At 39.2% G+C, this 16850-nt stretch overlaps 1 protein-coding gene across 1 annotated transcript in view; it reads right to left on the reverse strand.

Moving 5' to 3' along the window:
* The window catches only part of PIEZO2 (piezo-type mechanosensitive ion channel component 2), a gene marked incomplete at its 5' end in the record, with an annotated part of 67610 nt that overhangs the window by 43423 nt on the left and 7337 nt on the right, over positions 1-16850 (reverse strand). The window contains 6 exons of the mRNA XM_010295229.1: positions 2708-2779; positions 3595-3716; positions 6265-6354; positions 8852-9011; positions 10924-11020; positions 13048-13291. Coding sequence (XP_010293531.1) covers positions 2708-2779; positions 3595-3716; positions 6265-6354; positions 8852-9011; positions 10924-11020; positions 13048-13291 — 785 coding nt within the window. The remainder of the gene's footprint in view (positions 1-2707; positions 2780-3594; positions 3717-6264; positions 6355-8851; positions 9012-10923; positions 11021-13047; positions 13292-16850) is intronic.

The following is a 16850-nucleotide window of genomic DNA, read 5'->3' on the forward strand; positions in this document are numbered from 1 at the left end:
TTTCTTGGATCAAGTAAATTAATTATTTGGTACAGGGCCTTCTAAGAAGGCCCATTTAAAATGCGTTAAAGAGATGAATGCATTTTAAGAGCCAGCAGTCTGCAGTTCCCTTTCATAAAAAAGTATCTTGTAGTCAGCATCAGAAACCGTCCACACAGAAGATCAGCAGGATGAGGTCTGACATCGAGGGGAAACCTCTACTGCAGTGCAGGTCCTTAAAGGCTCGGAGTAGCACCCAGTCAGAATTGCAATGCCTGAGCTGGCAGTAAACAAATCTACAATGATCTCCCTCCAAAATTTTTAGGTTAGAGTGTATCTGAGGGGACACTATAACGTAGCAGTTACGACTTTTTTACAACTAAGAGGGAGGTATGATTGAATAGCAATAATGCATACTTGCACACATCAAAATGGAATAAGAAGTATGTCAGTCACCTACAGGGATTACTAAAGGGACCAAATTTTACTGGTAAGATAAGTCATGGCAGACTGGACTTGGGGGACCCCTATTCTACTGCAAAATGTGACTTGCTCCTGCTGAGAAAAGGGACTTGCAGGCTTTCCCTGTGGGATGAGGTGGAAGGGGCAGAAGGGGAGCCATGCAGGAGAAGTCTGAATAATCTCATCATCTGCTTGTGCCCAGAGGGAAAGAAGCGAGCACCATCTTTTGCACTACATCAGAAAATTCTGTGCCCCAGGAGAAGATGAGGACCTCGAAGCATGTGGCTCTAACTCCTGCTGATCTTTGTGGGGCTCCATAAATAATCCACAAGCACAGGAGGAACCGTACCTCCCTGCAAGGGAGACTGTGAGTGAGCATCCATCAGGAGACCCTCACTGATGTTTCCTATCCATTTTACTCAGACCCAAATTCATGACTGTGTTTTAATTCCTATGATATACAAAATGAGGTCTTTCTCTATGATAAAATTATAACAAGTGGTATAAAAATAACAATAAAAATCTAAATTAAACATCAGAATTGGCATAAAACTTCAAACTTGAGCAACTTCAATATATACATGTATACAGCCACAGCCACAAACCCATTTACTGAGATGAACAGCCACGTGCAGCAGAATGCTGCAGTTACAGCACAGTGTTTCAAAAAGGATAGGTGGGGAATATCAGTCTATTTCCAGCTTGTTTGGAACAAACAACCTACTGTCTGTGAACACCTACTGTCGGTGCCATGATCCAGTGACCGTGGATGCAAGCCACATGGCAGGCAACCACTGTTTGCAGGATCAGGGTCTGTGATGTTTCCCACAAGGTTTTGCATTATTGCAGCAAATAATTTCAAGAATGCTCGCTGTTTAAATACCAAAACACAAGTTGCCACCTAAGAACATTAAATAATGAGGGTAAAATAAGTAAAAGCCAAAGTCAATGTCTCTCTTTTAGCAGTTCTTCTAATTACAAAACCAGTGGTGTATAAACAAGAGACCATATCCCATTCCTTCAAAATCTCTGCAGCTTGAAAATCTACAGCAAAACCTCACAAATTATAGTTTTGATCTATTTTGTCATTGTTTTTAACAAAACTACAGGGCAAGAAGCTAATTTTCATAAGCGTTTTGAAAAGGGATAGGTCTCTCTAAAGTGGCAATGTGCCCTTTAGGAAAGTAAAAAGAGAGGCACAGTTTACTTGTGACTTGATAGAAATAAGCATACGACATTCTGTTAAACGCTGTTGGAAAATATATATACTGGACTTATAAATAAATACACATAGGTAAACGAAGCAATATGTAGATGTGTAAAAGTATTACTCAGAGTAAATCTTTTAAACTAAATGACCGGGCACAATATGTCTATACATTCATATTTAAGTCTGATAAATGTATCAAGTGCTATACACTTGAATATTTTTTATATCTTCAGAGGTTGTTAAATAGCTCATGTCTGATTTCCTTCAACAAAGATTCAATAGAAGGATATTTGATTTGAGATTGCATATTCAGTTTTCTTGTTTTACCCAATACATAACATAGGGAAGAACTCTATTGTATGCCTGGATTGGGCTACAAACAAATGAAAATATCATAATTCAACAATGATATGAGTGATACAGGCTAAGAATTTCTTGTGCACAAGGCTAAACACATTTTTGCTCCCAGATAAACACAAAAAAATGGAAATAACAAAAAAACTGGCATCAACAGTACATTAAAGTATGATCAGAGATATTCAGCTGAGCTCTACACAGCCTAGTCCTGGGAACAGTCTTGCTGCCTTACTGTCGTACTCAGATTTCTACAGCTGACAGAAGAATGACTGATGAACCATAAAAAAAGATGTATGATGTGCGTATATGAAAAAGAAATTATGACTAAGATTAGATGCATTGGCAAACCTTCACCTTCACATTTTTAAATATATTGTGCTTTGCAGTAGAGGGAAGTTGTGACTTCTGAGGTCAAAATCAATTCTTTTTGGCACATGTTTATCTGATCTGATATTTTTCTAAGAATGCCCAAAGTGTCATGAGCTAGCTATGCTTCCAACACACAGAAGTTCAAAATATGGTTAAACTCACTCCTTGAAGATTTGGAAGTAGAAATCATTTGTTGAAAAAAACAAGCCTTCTATCAAGTCACAATCATAAAATCAGGCATAAAACAAACAGATCATGGGAATGCCTTCATTCTGGTCAAGGATATAAGGGTTAAATCCACATATTTGTAAGATGATTGAGAAAACCTACTGGAAGCATGATCAACCCAAGGCCGCCACCACAGCTTTTTTTTGCCCTTGGCTTTCTCTTTGTCTGCTTCTCCTAAAATAAAATATGTCCAAATATTAATTTTACAAAATGAGAAACATGTTTCTTATACTGATTAATAATTTTTAATTTCTCTCAAAAGAGCTAAAATTTCATGAGTACATCAGATGTCAGATCTACTGAACACATTCAATATTAAAATAATTCAGAAGCATGACCACTAAGCAGAAATACTCTGGTTTACGCAGCAGTTAAAACGGCATTCTACTCTAAAACAGCTAAGAAGTTCAGTTTTGTGTTTTAAAACATACAGTCACAGTTGACTGTAATTTCAAGAAGAAAATATTTTCCCTCCTCTCAAGTACCTTTACATTTCAGGCTCCAAAAATTTAAAATCCAGTAAGTACTGATCCCAAGTCAGAGCTAGAAATGTGGCACTACCTGGGTATCACTTTGTCTGTTCCCATGTTTTAAACAACATTTAAAAGTACACAAACATTTCAGTGACTGTAAAAAGCCACACAGCATCCAGAAAGCATTGCTGGAAAAATGTGGATGCTACCTATTTGTAACACTGTGGTTTATAGATAATGACTTTGTTAAAAACAAACCTCTGCTGCTATTCAGCTCTTTGCCAACAGCCTGATATTAACTAAAAGTAACCTCAGAGCAAACAATTTTCTCTAAAACTTCTTGCAGTGCAAAATCACAGATTTTTTTTGCTGAATCAAGCTCCAAACTGATCCTCATCTAACAACCCTGTTACACGCTGACAGTTTTGAAGAACAATTTATCACTCGTCCAAGTATTAGGTCAATTAGGTCTTTAGTGCTCAACTGCAATTATGGTACAAAAATAACTAATGGTACCTTCGTCATCTTCTTCAGAAACCTTCCGAATCTCCGGTCCCTCTGATGACTCCTGGGTCATGCTTAGCATCCTCTCTTTACCCTTTTTGTATTTTTGCTGCCTGGCTTTGATGCGATCCATTCTAGCAAAAGGAAGAAACTTATTAGATTCACACCTTCACCTTATTTAACCCACCCTGAAAAAACAAGTGTCAAACACATCTGTACAGACACACTCCAACATCTCTAAAGAAAATATCCGTTCCACATTGTTATTAACCTTGCCCTTAAACATAAGGAGTTAAATGGCTCTGAAGGGGCTGCCTGGAAGGGTCAAGCCCCTAGTCACTGAGGGCTGGGTTGCCTGCTCTCACATGACTGTTTTTCTTATGCTCAACTATCTTATTATCATTTAAAAATTAAAGAATTGCTGTCAGGAGCTACAACACAGCAAATGAAGCTCTGAGAAAAAAGGACTTCTGCCTAATGCAGTGGTTTTCATGAAACTTGCCACTCTGAACCAGGGATGTGGCTGTTCCTGCACTATTTCTGCTACATCTTCACCCCTTAAGCTCTCATTTGTCCCACATATGTGGAAATACATACAACTGGTTCAGCTTTGGCCAGATGCAGGCAAGCCTTCAACTCTCTTGCTATCCTGTAAAGTTAGCACAATCTGATAGTTTAAGACTTCTATGTTTTCACAGTTTGAAAAACGGTAGTAAAAAAATTGAAATCAACAGGAATAAGTTCTTTCAACACAACTGGATTAGAAGCAAATGATTCACTGATTTCAGTGATCAAAATGCACTTAGACATTTTTAAACTGTCCATTTGTTAGGGAAGGGCCACCCACTAGAGAGGGAAACTCTTTCATCTCAGCTAGTTGCTATTATTTAGCAGACGATTAGATTTATTTCCCTATCATTCATCTGGTGCTGAAGTTACGCTGTGTCAGTCAGGACAACTTGGTTGTTCAAAACTTCTGGCCGTGCTGATGGTTCTTTTCATCCTAACCATCCTAAACCGTATGAAGTATTGATGCACATTATTGAATGAAATAAAATAAGCACTTTCTATTGTTGAAGTGAGACATCCTGCAAATATAAACTAGTAATTTTTAGAGAAACATAGATCAGCTTTGGCGTTATTGCAAGCAGTATCATCTCCTTGATCTTAAACTCTGCAGAATTAACAGAAAAGAATGATTTCCAGGACAGGCACATCCTGTCAATTGGGATAAGACTGATTCAAGCGCAGAGCAGCACCAGCAACAGCCCAATACATCATCTGGTGGGAAACTCCAGGCATGCAGGTAGGGAGCATGGTCCCTGCAGCCTTTTGATGCTTCTTCAGTTATGCAGGTGTGGAAGAAGCTGTCTGGAGTGGACTTTGACATCTGGTTAGGAAGCAGTTACGGCTTTTCATGCATTGTGGTGGAGGAGCTTTGAAAGCTTTTTGCATTTATTAAAGTGTGCTAGCTGCACCCGGTAGGAAGCAGAGTGGCTTTATTGGCTGTATAAAGAGAAAGGATCTCCAGGCCAGTTAAGCTGAATGCGAATATTTTCAGGGAAGATTAACATATTCATTTTGCACTCAAACACTAGAGGAGGAACCACAAATGAAACGGAAGCAACAGGCATCCAGCAAATTTTACCAGGAATACAGATATACAGAATAAAATCCCCATAATGGTAAAGTCAATGAGAACATTGTCATCCACTGGAGCAGGGCCAGGACGTTATTCAACATGCGGCTTCTTAGCCCATAGTGATTTCAGGCTATTTAGGTGGCTCTTAACTACAGCTTCCCTAACGAGGCCCCTTGCTGTTCCAGTTTCTGTTTTTGTTTTAACCCAGTTCCTGTGTCTCAGTCTCCTGTCTTCTAACCATCTAGGCTTGCACTCTCAAGTGAGACACAGTTAATGTGGCACTTCTGATTAGTAATCTGCCTACACCTTCCATGAGTTTCATAGGGGATTTACATTTGACTGTCCTACTCTTCTGAGAGATGGGGAGATACAAATTGAGAGAACAGCAGGATAATTAGTGGAAGAAAGATTTTTCCCCCATATTTCATCTGCATGGCATGCATTCATACTGTACAAACTAGGACAACCCAAAACTACAATTGAGCTATACCTCAAATGGAGAAAAAATACAGCACAGATACAGATCATCTCTTAAAGAGAAGACTATACAGTCATGTTGTTATGATATTCGGGTGTGGAACAGTTAAAACTTGATCTTAACCTGTCATCACTGGATTTCTATGGTTTAGAAGAACCTTCTGAATTAAGCAGGAGGGTTCACACTCTCTTCATTTATAGGAAACTTCTGTTTCCATTAAAATTTCAGGCTCACTGAGGAGCAGGTAAGTCAGTACATTCCACTCTGATTCTTTATATTAACCTCACAACCTTTGGTCCTAGAAATGTGATTCTATGTTTAAATGAATGTTTAGATTCTGCAGCATGCTGTCTTTTTGGAAAAGATGACTCTAAAACTATGTAATATTGAAATACCTAAGATCTCTGAATGCCAAGAGAGCAAGTTTTGTAATTGCAAAATCATACTTCAAAACCTAATCAGCATTTCTATAAAAAAGTGAAAAAAGGTAAAAACCAACAATCAGTGAAATACATGCATATGTATGTATATTTATATATTAAAAAATACATTAAATACATACTGTCTTTTCAGTTGATCCATTGACTTTTTTTCCTCTTCAATTCTCGCCTTTACAGCCTTGACAATTGTAGCCTGGAAAAGCTCAGCACCCCTGCAGCAGAAATGGGGGCAGAAGAAAGGAAAAAGGAGAGGAAACAGTAAATGTTTCTAAGTTTCCCTTATGCTAGCTAATCCCAGACAACTCTGTGTTCCCTTGGTACACGACCTCATCGGCATAAAACAAAACTAATCCAAGGCCTGAAAGAAATAATCAATTACTCCAGGATACTAATCTGTTTACAGTCAATCATTTCAAGATTTGGAGTCAAACACTGTGATCCCTACTCAGCCTATAAGTTCGCCTAGCAGCTGTTCAAGGAATTCAGTTTCCAGCCCTCAAGGACACAGAACATGGTTGGGTTCAAGGCTGAGTTAGGACTTCTTGCACACCTCCAGGATTTGGTCTTTATAGTCTTTTCAGCACTATAATCACCTTGTCCCTCTGCTTTCACCCCCTGGAAGGCATCAGCAAAGTCCAGCTTTATCCAGGGCCATGATGAGCATAGATTCAGCTTCACTTTTATGCTCTGAACACTACAGCACTTTCAATCTCATGACAGAAATCCTGGAGCAAGTTTCTGGTGTGGCAAAAGAATATGGCTTCTAACTATATTTCATTAGAAATATAATCGACTCATTGACTTGGATGTCCAGAGCACATGTCTTGCCCATTCTTCATTATTCAATCATCAGATCTTGAAGACTCTCAAAGAGCCTCAAAGTCTCTCTCAAAGAAGTAGCATAGATATAAAGCCTTTCTTTTATCAGGCATTCAGTAAGAACAGCTATAGTTTCAGAAGTCTACTTCTAATTCATTTTTCAGCCATGTTTTCTGTGAGAGTAATCATTCTTCCATGTAATATGCAGGATAACCTCAACTACATTTTTTCAAAGGAATACAATAAAGACTGGCCATCAGTATTGTCCCAAAGCATGGTAAAGTACAATAAAAAAAGGACTTGTTCTACTTAGCACCTCGATCACTCCTAAATTCTTATGGACTATTTAAAATTGTTGCTGGATCCTCATTGCTATTGTCTGAATCATAATTTAATCTTATTTAGCTGAGGCATTCATATTTCACAATACTAAATTTAACTAGAAGACAGGTTCACCCCATGCTGTCTGAATCCTAACCTGATCTTCTCCATTGTCCATGTAAATTCAAAGCTTGGATTTTAGTAAGCCAAGCAGCTAACTAAAAAAATTAATTATATCATTATATTACCCTCCTTCCTATAATATGTTGGCACTTCCTGGTCATTAATACATTTATCTTTACCACAGCTCCTGACATAGGCCAGTATGTCTCCACTTCTGCTGCTGGAGAACTCAAGCATTGGTAGGTTCACTAACTTACCAAAAGCTTACACAAAGCTGGAAGTAGGAACCAAACATGTTTCTTTCAACCCAGCCCAGTGCCATGAGCCTGCTCGTCCCTTCTGGATGCAAACTTTCCAATTTAGGAGGCATTTTGATACTCATGATTTTACTTTGTGTTATTTCCACTGTGAACACAGTATACAAAAAAGGCTACAAAAAGGTGGTACCCAGCAATCCTGAGCATCAGCAGTGAAATTCACCCCAGAGCAAAAGTCTGAGAGAGGCAATATGGGATGGAAGTATAGATCTTTTGGTAGTCCTCTTTACAGTGGTGAATCTTGTTCAGTATGGGCAGCTAAACATGTCCCCTTTTTAAAGTAATCCCTGGAGGGGGACGAAGAGGAAGATGCTTCCTTTCAAGACACGCAAGCCAAATTCTGCCCTCAAACACAGACCGAAATCAATGTCCATATGTTTTTCAGGAAACAAAAAAAAAATGCCACGATACATTTAATCCAATATTGACAAAAGCAATACCTTAGAAATCTTACTGAAATTGAAAACAGAACTTCATTTGTGATCGTCTTTCTTATTAAAAAACAGAAGAATGGTTGTGCTAGTGATTGTAGAATCATCATAGCATCTTTGGGTTGGAAGGGACCTTTAGCTATGAGTGGATGCTGTGGGAAAGTACAAGTAACAGGCCCAAAGAGGGCGATACTTCCTTGCCACACCTAGTCAGTGTTCCATGATGTGACACTTCCCTAGTGTCTTCTCAGTGGTCTTCCCCAGCCAGATGTCGTAACTTTCCTGTAGTTTTCCTCATGTTACATTTTTGGAGTCATGATTTCTAAGGCCCATTGTCTCAAGCAGGCTCTGATAGCAGAGTATTTTCTTTCCAAGGATTAGAAACTCTGGCTTTCGCTTTCATACATATTGATGTTAAGAGAATGCTGCAAGACATCAGCTTTCACAGCTTTAGTAGGGGCTATGAGAGCAGCAGATGGTGTTTGGTATGAAAAATAGTTTAATTTCTATCAGATTCTCCATTAATTTGTTTTCTCATGCGTGCTTTGTCAGAGTTGGGTTTTCAATTATGAATTTAGCATGGATTGTTTAAACCAATGTTAAAGGACTCTTTTGGTACTATCTATCATAAACAAATAAGTACCATATCCATGAGAGAGTTGAGCTGTTTCATTTAATTTTTTAAAACTTTATGTTACCTTGATGCTAGGATCTGAGAAGCTTTTATATCTGCAACCACATGCAGGAAGTAGTAACTCATGAAGACTCTTCTTTGCAGCAGCAGGAAAGCAAAACATATACTGTCCCAAATGATTCCTGCTTCTCCACTGGGCAGTTTACAATCTAGATTGTTGGTTGCTGGAAAAAGACACCATCAGCATAACAACTTTTATGTATTCTTTTATAATGTTTAATAAATTAAACAACCTTAGCCTTTAAAATTATTTGAATTGAGGTAATTTGGTTAGATTTTTTTTAAGAACACTGACATGCATTTCCATTTGAAGTACACCATATTTTCTTCCACAGCAAACTGGAAAGCTTCCAACAATATGATGTCCCATGAAAACAGGGAATTCACCAAAAGTGTACCATCTGCAAGCAAATTCACACTATCCTAATAAGTTCTTGAAAACAAAACCCAAGAAAAAAGTTCTTTTTGTTAGCCTGAAATATTTGATTTCAGTATTTTCTGAAATAGCATGTTTCAATGTTTGTTTTCATTTCAAAATGACTTTTTGTCTCATTTTCTGTTAAGAACACTATAAACATGAGAAAGAAATGTTTATTTGTCAAAATAATCTTTTGACTGCCACCACCTAATAGTTTTATTTTTCCTCTCCACAACTCAGTTCAATGTTTCTTTCCATTGCATAAGAAAAAAAATATTTGAAACCATAAAACTGCTTCCTTTGGGGTAGGCAGAGCAAGCAGAGAGGAAATCCCACCCTCCCCTCCCTCCCTTCCTTCCTTCCTTCCTTCCTTCCTTCCTTCCTTCGTCTTCCTTCCTTCCTTCCTCTCTTTCTCTTTCTTTCTCTCTCTCTCTTTCTCCCTTTCTTTTTCTCTTTCTTTCTCTCTTTCTTTCTTTCTTTCTTCTCTAAAAGACAGTTCTGGGATATTAAAAAATTAAAACTGGCTTTTGTGGAGCTAGACTATAAACTAAATGGCCTATGCTGCCCTATAGAAGGGAGTAGAAGGACTGAAGGGACAGACTCTGGTTTGAAGATGGCTTTACAATCAAGCAAGCCAGTCTAACAGGTCTGGAAGGTCAAGCTCCAAGAGCTTCAAAGCTTGCTGTGCCTGTCCCCTGGGGAGTCAGAAACCTGCTTTTAAGTTTCTGTTGCTGCGCAAAATGTTTTGGATAATACAAGAACTACTGGGCACCATTCATCTTGTGACTTTGCATCTTCATATTTCCTTTCATTTCCCCTATTCCCCACTTATCTATTAGGATCAGAAATGAAGAGGGGAATTCAGAACTTTTCTGCAGACTCACTAGGATGGAACAGTTCTTTCAATCCAGCAAGATACACTGAAAAAAATCAGGTGTTTTCAAACCGTCTATCCAGGGTGTCAGGACAAAGTGGAGCCAAAGTAATAGCACACTGAGAGGTGAAGTGTCTTGCTCTCCATGCTTCATTCCTCCCTTATCTCACCTCCATCCACATACACTATATACTCCCTCCCTGTTAACACCACAAACACGATAATAATAATAAAAAACCCCTGCCTAAACTTATGACGTCTGCAAAATATTACCACTTTTATGCTGGCTTAGCCTCGTGCCATTTCAGTGGGCTGAACTGGTTTGCCCTTTGAGCAACGGAACGCAAGAGCTGGCACGCAGGGAGGAGTGGGAGACTGCAGCTGGGAAAAGGTGCTCTCTCCTTGCAGTGACAGGAGCTGACATTTTAGCTCAAGTTGTAGAGTGAAACCGAACCCTCAAGTATCACATCACCTGCATATACAGGGAAACTGTGTTAAGGGCTGGTATCACCAAATGGTTCATTTACAGCAAACACTAGTTGCGGGTATGAGTGTGTGGGTGTTGATAGTTCTCTCAGCGTATGTATCTCCTTTGGGTCTATGAAATATTTTCAATATTCTTTCTTGCTGTTCAATATAGGACTAAGGTGTACCAGCTGAACTTGCAGGTATGATATTTTCACAAGGTAATATGTCAAGAGGGAGCCCAACTTAAATAGGGTAGCAGATTTGAAGGTGATTCTTTATTTATAGAAAATTATGAAGAAAAATGTACTATACTTACGAATACGGTAGCCTTTAACTGTACAAGCCAGGCTAAATGCCTGAATCAACCAGCAGCTATTCTTAATTAATGATTCAATGTAGCCACATGCTCCTATCTGGAAAGAAAAATGACAGTTTCATACACCAAAACATAGAAGAAATAAAGATAAGAAAAATATTGCACCTCTTTACATTGCAAGAAAATATTGTGACTGTCATTGGCTGTATTATATCTCATTAGTAAAACAGAGATTAGAAGAAAGAGTGTCTTTACCAGTGACACATACCACTTTTAAATAGCAAGAATTTGCTCTTTTGATTATCAGTGAGATAGGAGGTATGTGGCTTTTGTTTGTGTGTTTGCAGAGGACGTAATACCTCTGGCACATGATGCAATGTGACAGCAAAGCAACATTTATAAATCAGTGACTTAATCTTGCAAACATACATGGACAAGCTTAATGCATGCGTACCTCCACTGAATTCTCAAGCATAAAATGAAGCACATATGTAAGCATTTAGAACATTTGCAAATTCAAACCACCCATAAATCAATTTTACTTCAGTACAGTGACTTATATAAATGTAAAAAGAAAAATGTCTGCTCTTTTTAGTCTAACACTAAAAATGTTCAAAGCTAAAGAGCAATTGCCAGGCATAAATCTAAATTTATCTTTCAAAAAGATTTAAACTACTGGCTTGTCTCAATCACCTATCAGTGCCACTGCAATAATTCACTCTAAAGACTTTAATGTAAGAAAAACTTTAATATTTTTCAGAAGATGTTGACATTTAATTGTCAAATATATCTGTTTTCACCTGAATTTCACACTAGTTCTAAAGGAAATAGGAATGCAGTTTGTAATTTTGTAGTCAACTTCACTAATTACATCACATGACAACTGCATCTAGTACTAGACCTGAAAATTCCAGTTTTAGGTTTAATTAAATGTGCACTATTTAGCAACAGTATGACTAATCTTGCACTTCTTACTCCTTTTTCTCATTCCACTGAGATTTTCACAAGACTTAGAATCATAGAATACTTTGGGTTGGAAGGGACCTTTAAGGGCCATCTAGCCCAACCATCCTGCAGTGAGCAGGGACATCTTCAAGTAGATCAGGTTGCTCAGAGCCCTGTCCAACCTGGCCTTGAATGTTTCCAGGGATGGGGCATCTACCACCTCTCTGGGCAACCTGTGCCAGGGTTTCACCACCCTCATTGTCAAAAATTTCTTCCTTAGATCTAGTCTAAATCTACCCTCTTTTAGTTTAAAGCCATTACCCCTTGTCCTATTGCAACAGGCCCTGCTAAAAAGTCTGTCCCCATATTTCTTAGAAGCCCCCTTTAGGTACTGGAAGGTTGCAATAAGGCCTCCCTGGAGCCTTCTCTTCTCCAGGCTGTACAACCCCAACTCTCTCAGCCTGACCTCACAGGAGAGGTGTTCCATCCCTCTGGTCATTTTTGTGTCCCTCCTCTGAGCCCTCTCCAACAGGTCCATGTCTTTCCTATGCTGAGGGCTCCAGAGCTGGACACAGGACTCCAGGTGGGGTCTCACCAGAGCAGAGCAGAGGGGCAGAATCTCCTCCCTCGACCTGCTGGCCACGCTGCTTTGGGTGCAGCCCAGGATACGGTTGTCCTTCTGGGCTGTGAGCACACATTGCTGGCTCATGTCCAGCTTTTCATCCACCAGTACCCCCAAGTCCTTCTCAGCAGGGCTGCTCTCATTCCCTTCATTGCCCAGCCTGTCTTTATACCAGGGGTTGCGCCGACCCAGGTGCAGGACCCTGCACTTGGCCTTGTTGAACCTCATAAGGTTCACATGGGCCCATTCCTCGAGCTTGAAATTATCTCGAACTTCTAAGGAAAGACTTTACCAGGCAAAGAAACCAGAACCTGTCCCTTTCAAAATAGCTTGTGAGCTTTCACACAGCCTGGCTGAATACAAGGGTGCACGTTTTCCTATAGTGTATGGATATTCCTGGATATGCACTTGCAGTTTCTGAATTAAAGTGGAGCCTGCTTTGCGCTTGCAGAAGGCTATGGTCCTGAGAAAGGGTTTTTAATGACGACTCAATGCACTGTGCACACTTCCAGTGAAGCCAAAGTGCTGAGGGCAGGGCAAAGGCAGCAGCTACTTACTGAAAGGATGTTCTTCATTGTGATCACGAAGACGTTGTAGGCAATCAGCCAGTCCCAGTAGCGTAGAATGCTCCTGATGGGCTTCAGCAACAGATCTCCACCAAAGAGGAGGAAATAAAAACAGGCTACCAAGTAGCCCATGCAGAATATGCTGATCCTTGTGGTTCCCGTTATGAAGATTATAGTAAGCACAAACCAGAAGAGGTAACTAAATATTATCACCTTATACATGTCTAAGTAGGACCTGGAAGTAAAAGATGGAGAAAAAGTTACCATTTTCTGAGGGCAGTACTACCTTTCCTCTGTCTGTGTTACTGGCCAACACTTGTGCTAAGGTCTGCTGAGCGTTCTCATCCCGCTTCAGCATTTGGGCACCTGCTTAAGACTAACACCACGGTCAGTGGATGTAGCCCATTCATGGGTCTGTGTGGCTCATATACCCAATTCTAGCTCGTTCATGTACATAAGAACCTTGTACACCCTGTCAAGGCACTTTGCATCACACCGGATCAAGCCTTGTATCATGAAAGGGGGAAAAACATGTTCTCACCAAATGTCATGATAGAGGGATATTATCTGGCAATGCTATATATGCAATTTTAAAGCTATCTGTGATAATCTTTTAAGAAGTCTGAGCAATACTATAGCAAATCTATCTTCAAAAGCCAGCTACAATACTCCACTGCAAACAATTCTGTATTTATTGATGACTACTAGGGAATACAGTCTGGTTAAAAGCCTAGCTTTCAAAGACAGCTGCTAAAAATATCTTTCTCCAATGGAGATCAACTGTAAAAGTTTAAAGGGGTAAAAAGTTTCTATAGAATGTAAATGTGATAGAATTTACTGAAATGTTTGCCAGGAAAGCTACGAGACAGACCTATCTGGAATCAGCCTGGCCCACAGTGGGAAAGAGTGAGAAACAATTTGGTATTTTCAGATTCCTTAAAATCTTGACTTAATATTGACTCAGTGAGCTTTCAAATAAGAACATCTGCCAAAGGTAATACCGAATACTACATATAGCTAAACACTGCAAAACCAACTAATTCTTAGTTTCCTCCCATTTAGTGTTCTGATTCCAGATGTAACTGTGTTTTCAGGGTCCATTCACCCAGGCTATGAAACTACATTTGTCAGGAAACCAGGCAAGGAGACAGCACTATTAGGAGTACTCACATACCTAAGCCAAACCATGTAAGGAGTAAATTAACTAAATGCTCTGTATGAAGCCACATAAAAAGGCTCCTGCTGCTTGATGTTCTCAGGCTCAGAACTTTCTAAGAGTATGTATTTATAGTCCTACATTTACAGGTCTGTATTATACATTTCACTTGCCGAAGCCAACCAGAGAGGAATTCAACGAAAGGTAATGAGAAAGAACCTTTATGTTTATTTCCCACAAACATTTAAGAAATTTATGGACTACTGCCTGTGAAATTTAAAAATATTATGACTTTAGAGATGCTACTGGGTTTTGGGTGACAAAACATTAACAAAGAATCTATACACACTGGGAAAATAAAGAAGTGGAAGACTTCAGTTGAACAGGTCCTCGCTAACTTAAGATGAACTGGAAATGGTGCTCTCACTGTTTCTCCAGAAAAAACAACATAATATTTGATGTTCCTTTAATAATAACTCTTGATGTGTGGGATGGCTAGGAAGAGATCACTTCCTGACACTGCTCTAACAATTGCAATGTTTCAAAAATCTTGTCCTCTGCTACCAACAAAAGGCATCAGCATATTTTGAGAAAAGTCCAAAATGGAACTGAACTGATCAAATAAACAAGAAAATCTTAATACTCTTCAATAAAAAAGGACTGACTCTTAAAAACAACTGGAGCTGGCTGGATCCAAACTTTCCAACATATAAAGACAGTTGAGTCATAGTCCAACAGCAGATAACACTCTCATATTAAAACTTCCAGAAATTAGAGAATATGAAAAGGAATACAATAATTTAACTATTTTTTCACTATAATGTTAACCATTTGCTACATTTAAGCAGTCTTCGAAAATATTAAATACTCATTTTCAAAATATACGTTAAGTATATTAGCATTGGACATCTCTAAACCGAACAAACAACTATACAGGATATATAGAAAGCATCTCAAAAGGCAGGATGCAATACAACTGTGTCAAGTGACAAATGATGTAGTTCTTAGAGATGGAAATCTTTCTGATTTTTAAAAATATAGATTTATAAGCAAGCCCAACCATAAAAATCGTTCCCAAGAATTCACCTTGGAGTGGACATTTAACAAAATGGTGGTTAAACAAGTCATCCAGGGCATGCCTAACCAATTAATATCATCAACCATCCCAGGTACCTCTGTGCAGGCCCAAGAACAATGACACATTGAACACAATGGACAGAACTACAATTGAGTAGTCCCAGTTGATGAAAATATTCCTGAAATCACACTTCGTTGTAATATGCCAAAACTCCTTCTCAGTTGCAGTGTGGAGTCATGCATCCCCCTAATTTTCATTAATTGTTTTTAGTAATATAGGTAGGTCAAGTGCTGTAAGAGCAGGCACGAAGATGCGTCTTGGTGGGGGAGTTCTCAACATATTGCCTCTCAAATCACTTGACACATTCTCAGATGCAAGTCTTTAAATTCTGCTTCAAACCTCAGAAAGTTAGGAAGTGAGGAGTTTCTGTTCCTTGCTCTAGAGATTATAATGCAACAGTGGGAGACAGCTAAAAAGAACAGCTAAACAGCTAAAAAGACAGCTAAAAAGAACCTACACAAACCCAGAAGGTCAGTAAGGGTGTTTAGCCGCTGTTTGAAAACTTCTTCATAGACAGCAGAAAATGCTTAGTCTTGGATAGCATATACCATAATTTTATGCTTTCACTGCAGACCACACAGATCATTAGTGTAAACCTTCCAAACCTCATCTTCTAAGTGGTCTTTAAATCTACATCCAGTCACAGAGAGGAGAGGCCACCCTCAGGATGCGGTATTTCACAATACACCTAGGAAGCCTAAGCAGCTGCTTCCCAAGGGGACAGTCCCACGCCCGTTCATCTCCTCAGCTCTGTGTTTCAGCCCCTTCTTTGGCTTTGGCTCTTTGAATTAGTTTCAAGAAGCAAATTTGCAAAAGCCTATTTATTTTGAGGGGAGGACAAAAGGAAAGCATAGTTTTCTGCCCATTCAGCCTATGAACCAACTCACTGCTGGCGTGATGAATGCAAAGGTGGGAGTGTGTAGCTGGGGGCCAAGAATACAGCCACATATCTGAGGAAGACCAGCCACTTACACTAGCGCACCAAGAGCATCAAACTGTGGCTTTTCGTAGCATGATAACCTCTGAATGAGAAATAAAACTGAAGAAACCTGAAAGATGAATGAAAAATAAAAAATGTTGATTTGCCAACTGTGCCATTAGCAGAACCCACTGATACTCTGGATAACGGTTTGGAAAATTTTGCCATACCACTGTGTTCAAAACCAAGGAAGACAAAGTCTGACATTCATTCCACCCATCCATCAAAGCTATTGTAACCTCAGATGGCTCTCCATATCAAATGATCTGCTTTGCTTTACTAAAGCTTTTTAGTCTTATAATGATTGCTTCAACATTTTATTTCCACAGGAATTAATTTTTAACTGTAATACAACCCAGCCTGTTGCAAAAAGATCTAGTTGTTTTGCCAGCGTGCTCAGTGACGTGTTTGGCTGTAGCCTGTCTAGTGCCCGGCGCTCTGCCTGCAGGCACAGAGAGGTGCTGATAACCCCTTTGAGGAAAGGTGTTTCTCCTCAGCCAGTGCTTTGAAGTTTAGGGAAA

The sequence above is a fragment of the Phaethon lepturus genome, unplaced genomic scaffold, assembly GCF_000687285.1.
Source record: "Phaethon lepturus isolate BGI_N335 unplaced genomic scaffold, ASM68728v1 scaffold12529, whole genome shotgun sequence".
In the NCBI taxonomy this organism is placed as follows: domain Eukaryota; kingdom Metazoa; phylum Chordata; class Aves; order Phaethontiformes; family Phaethontidae; genus Phaethon; species Phaethon lepturus.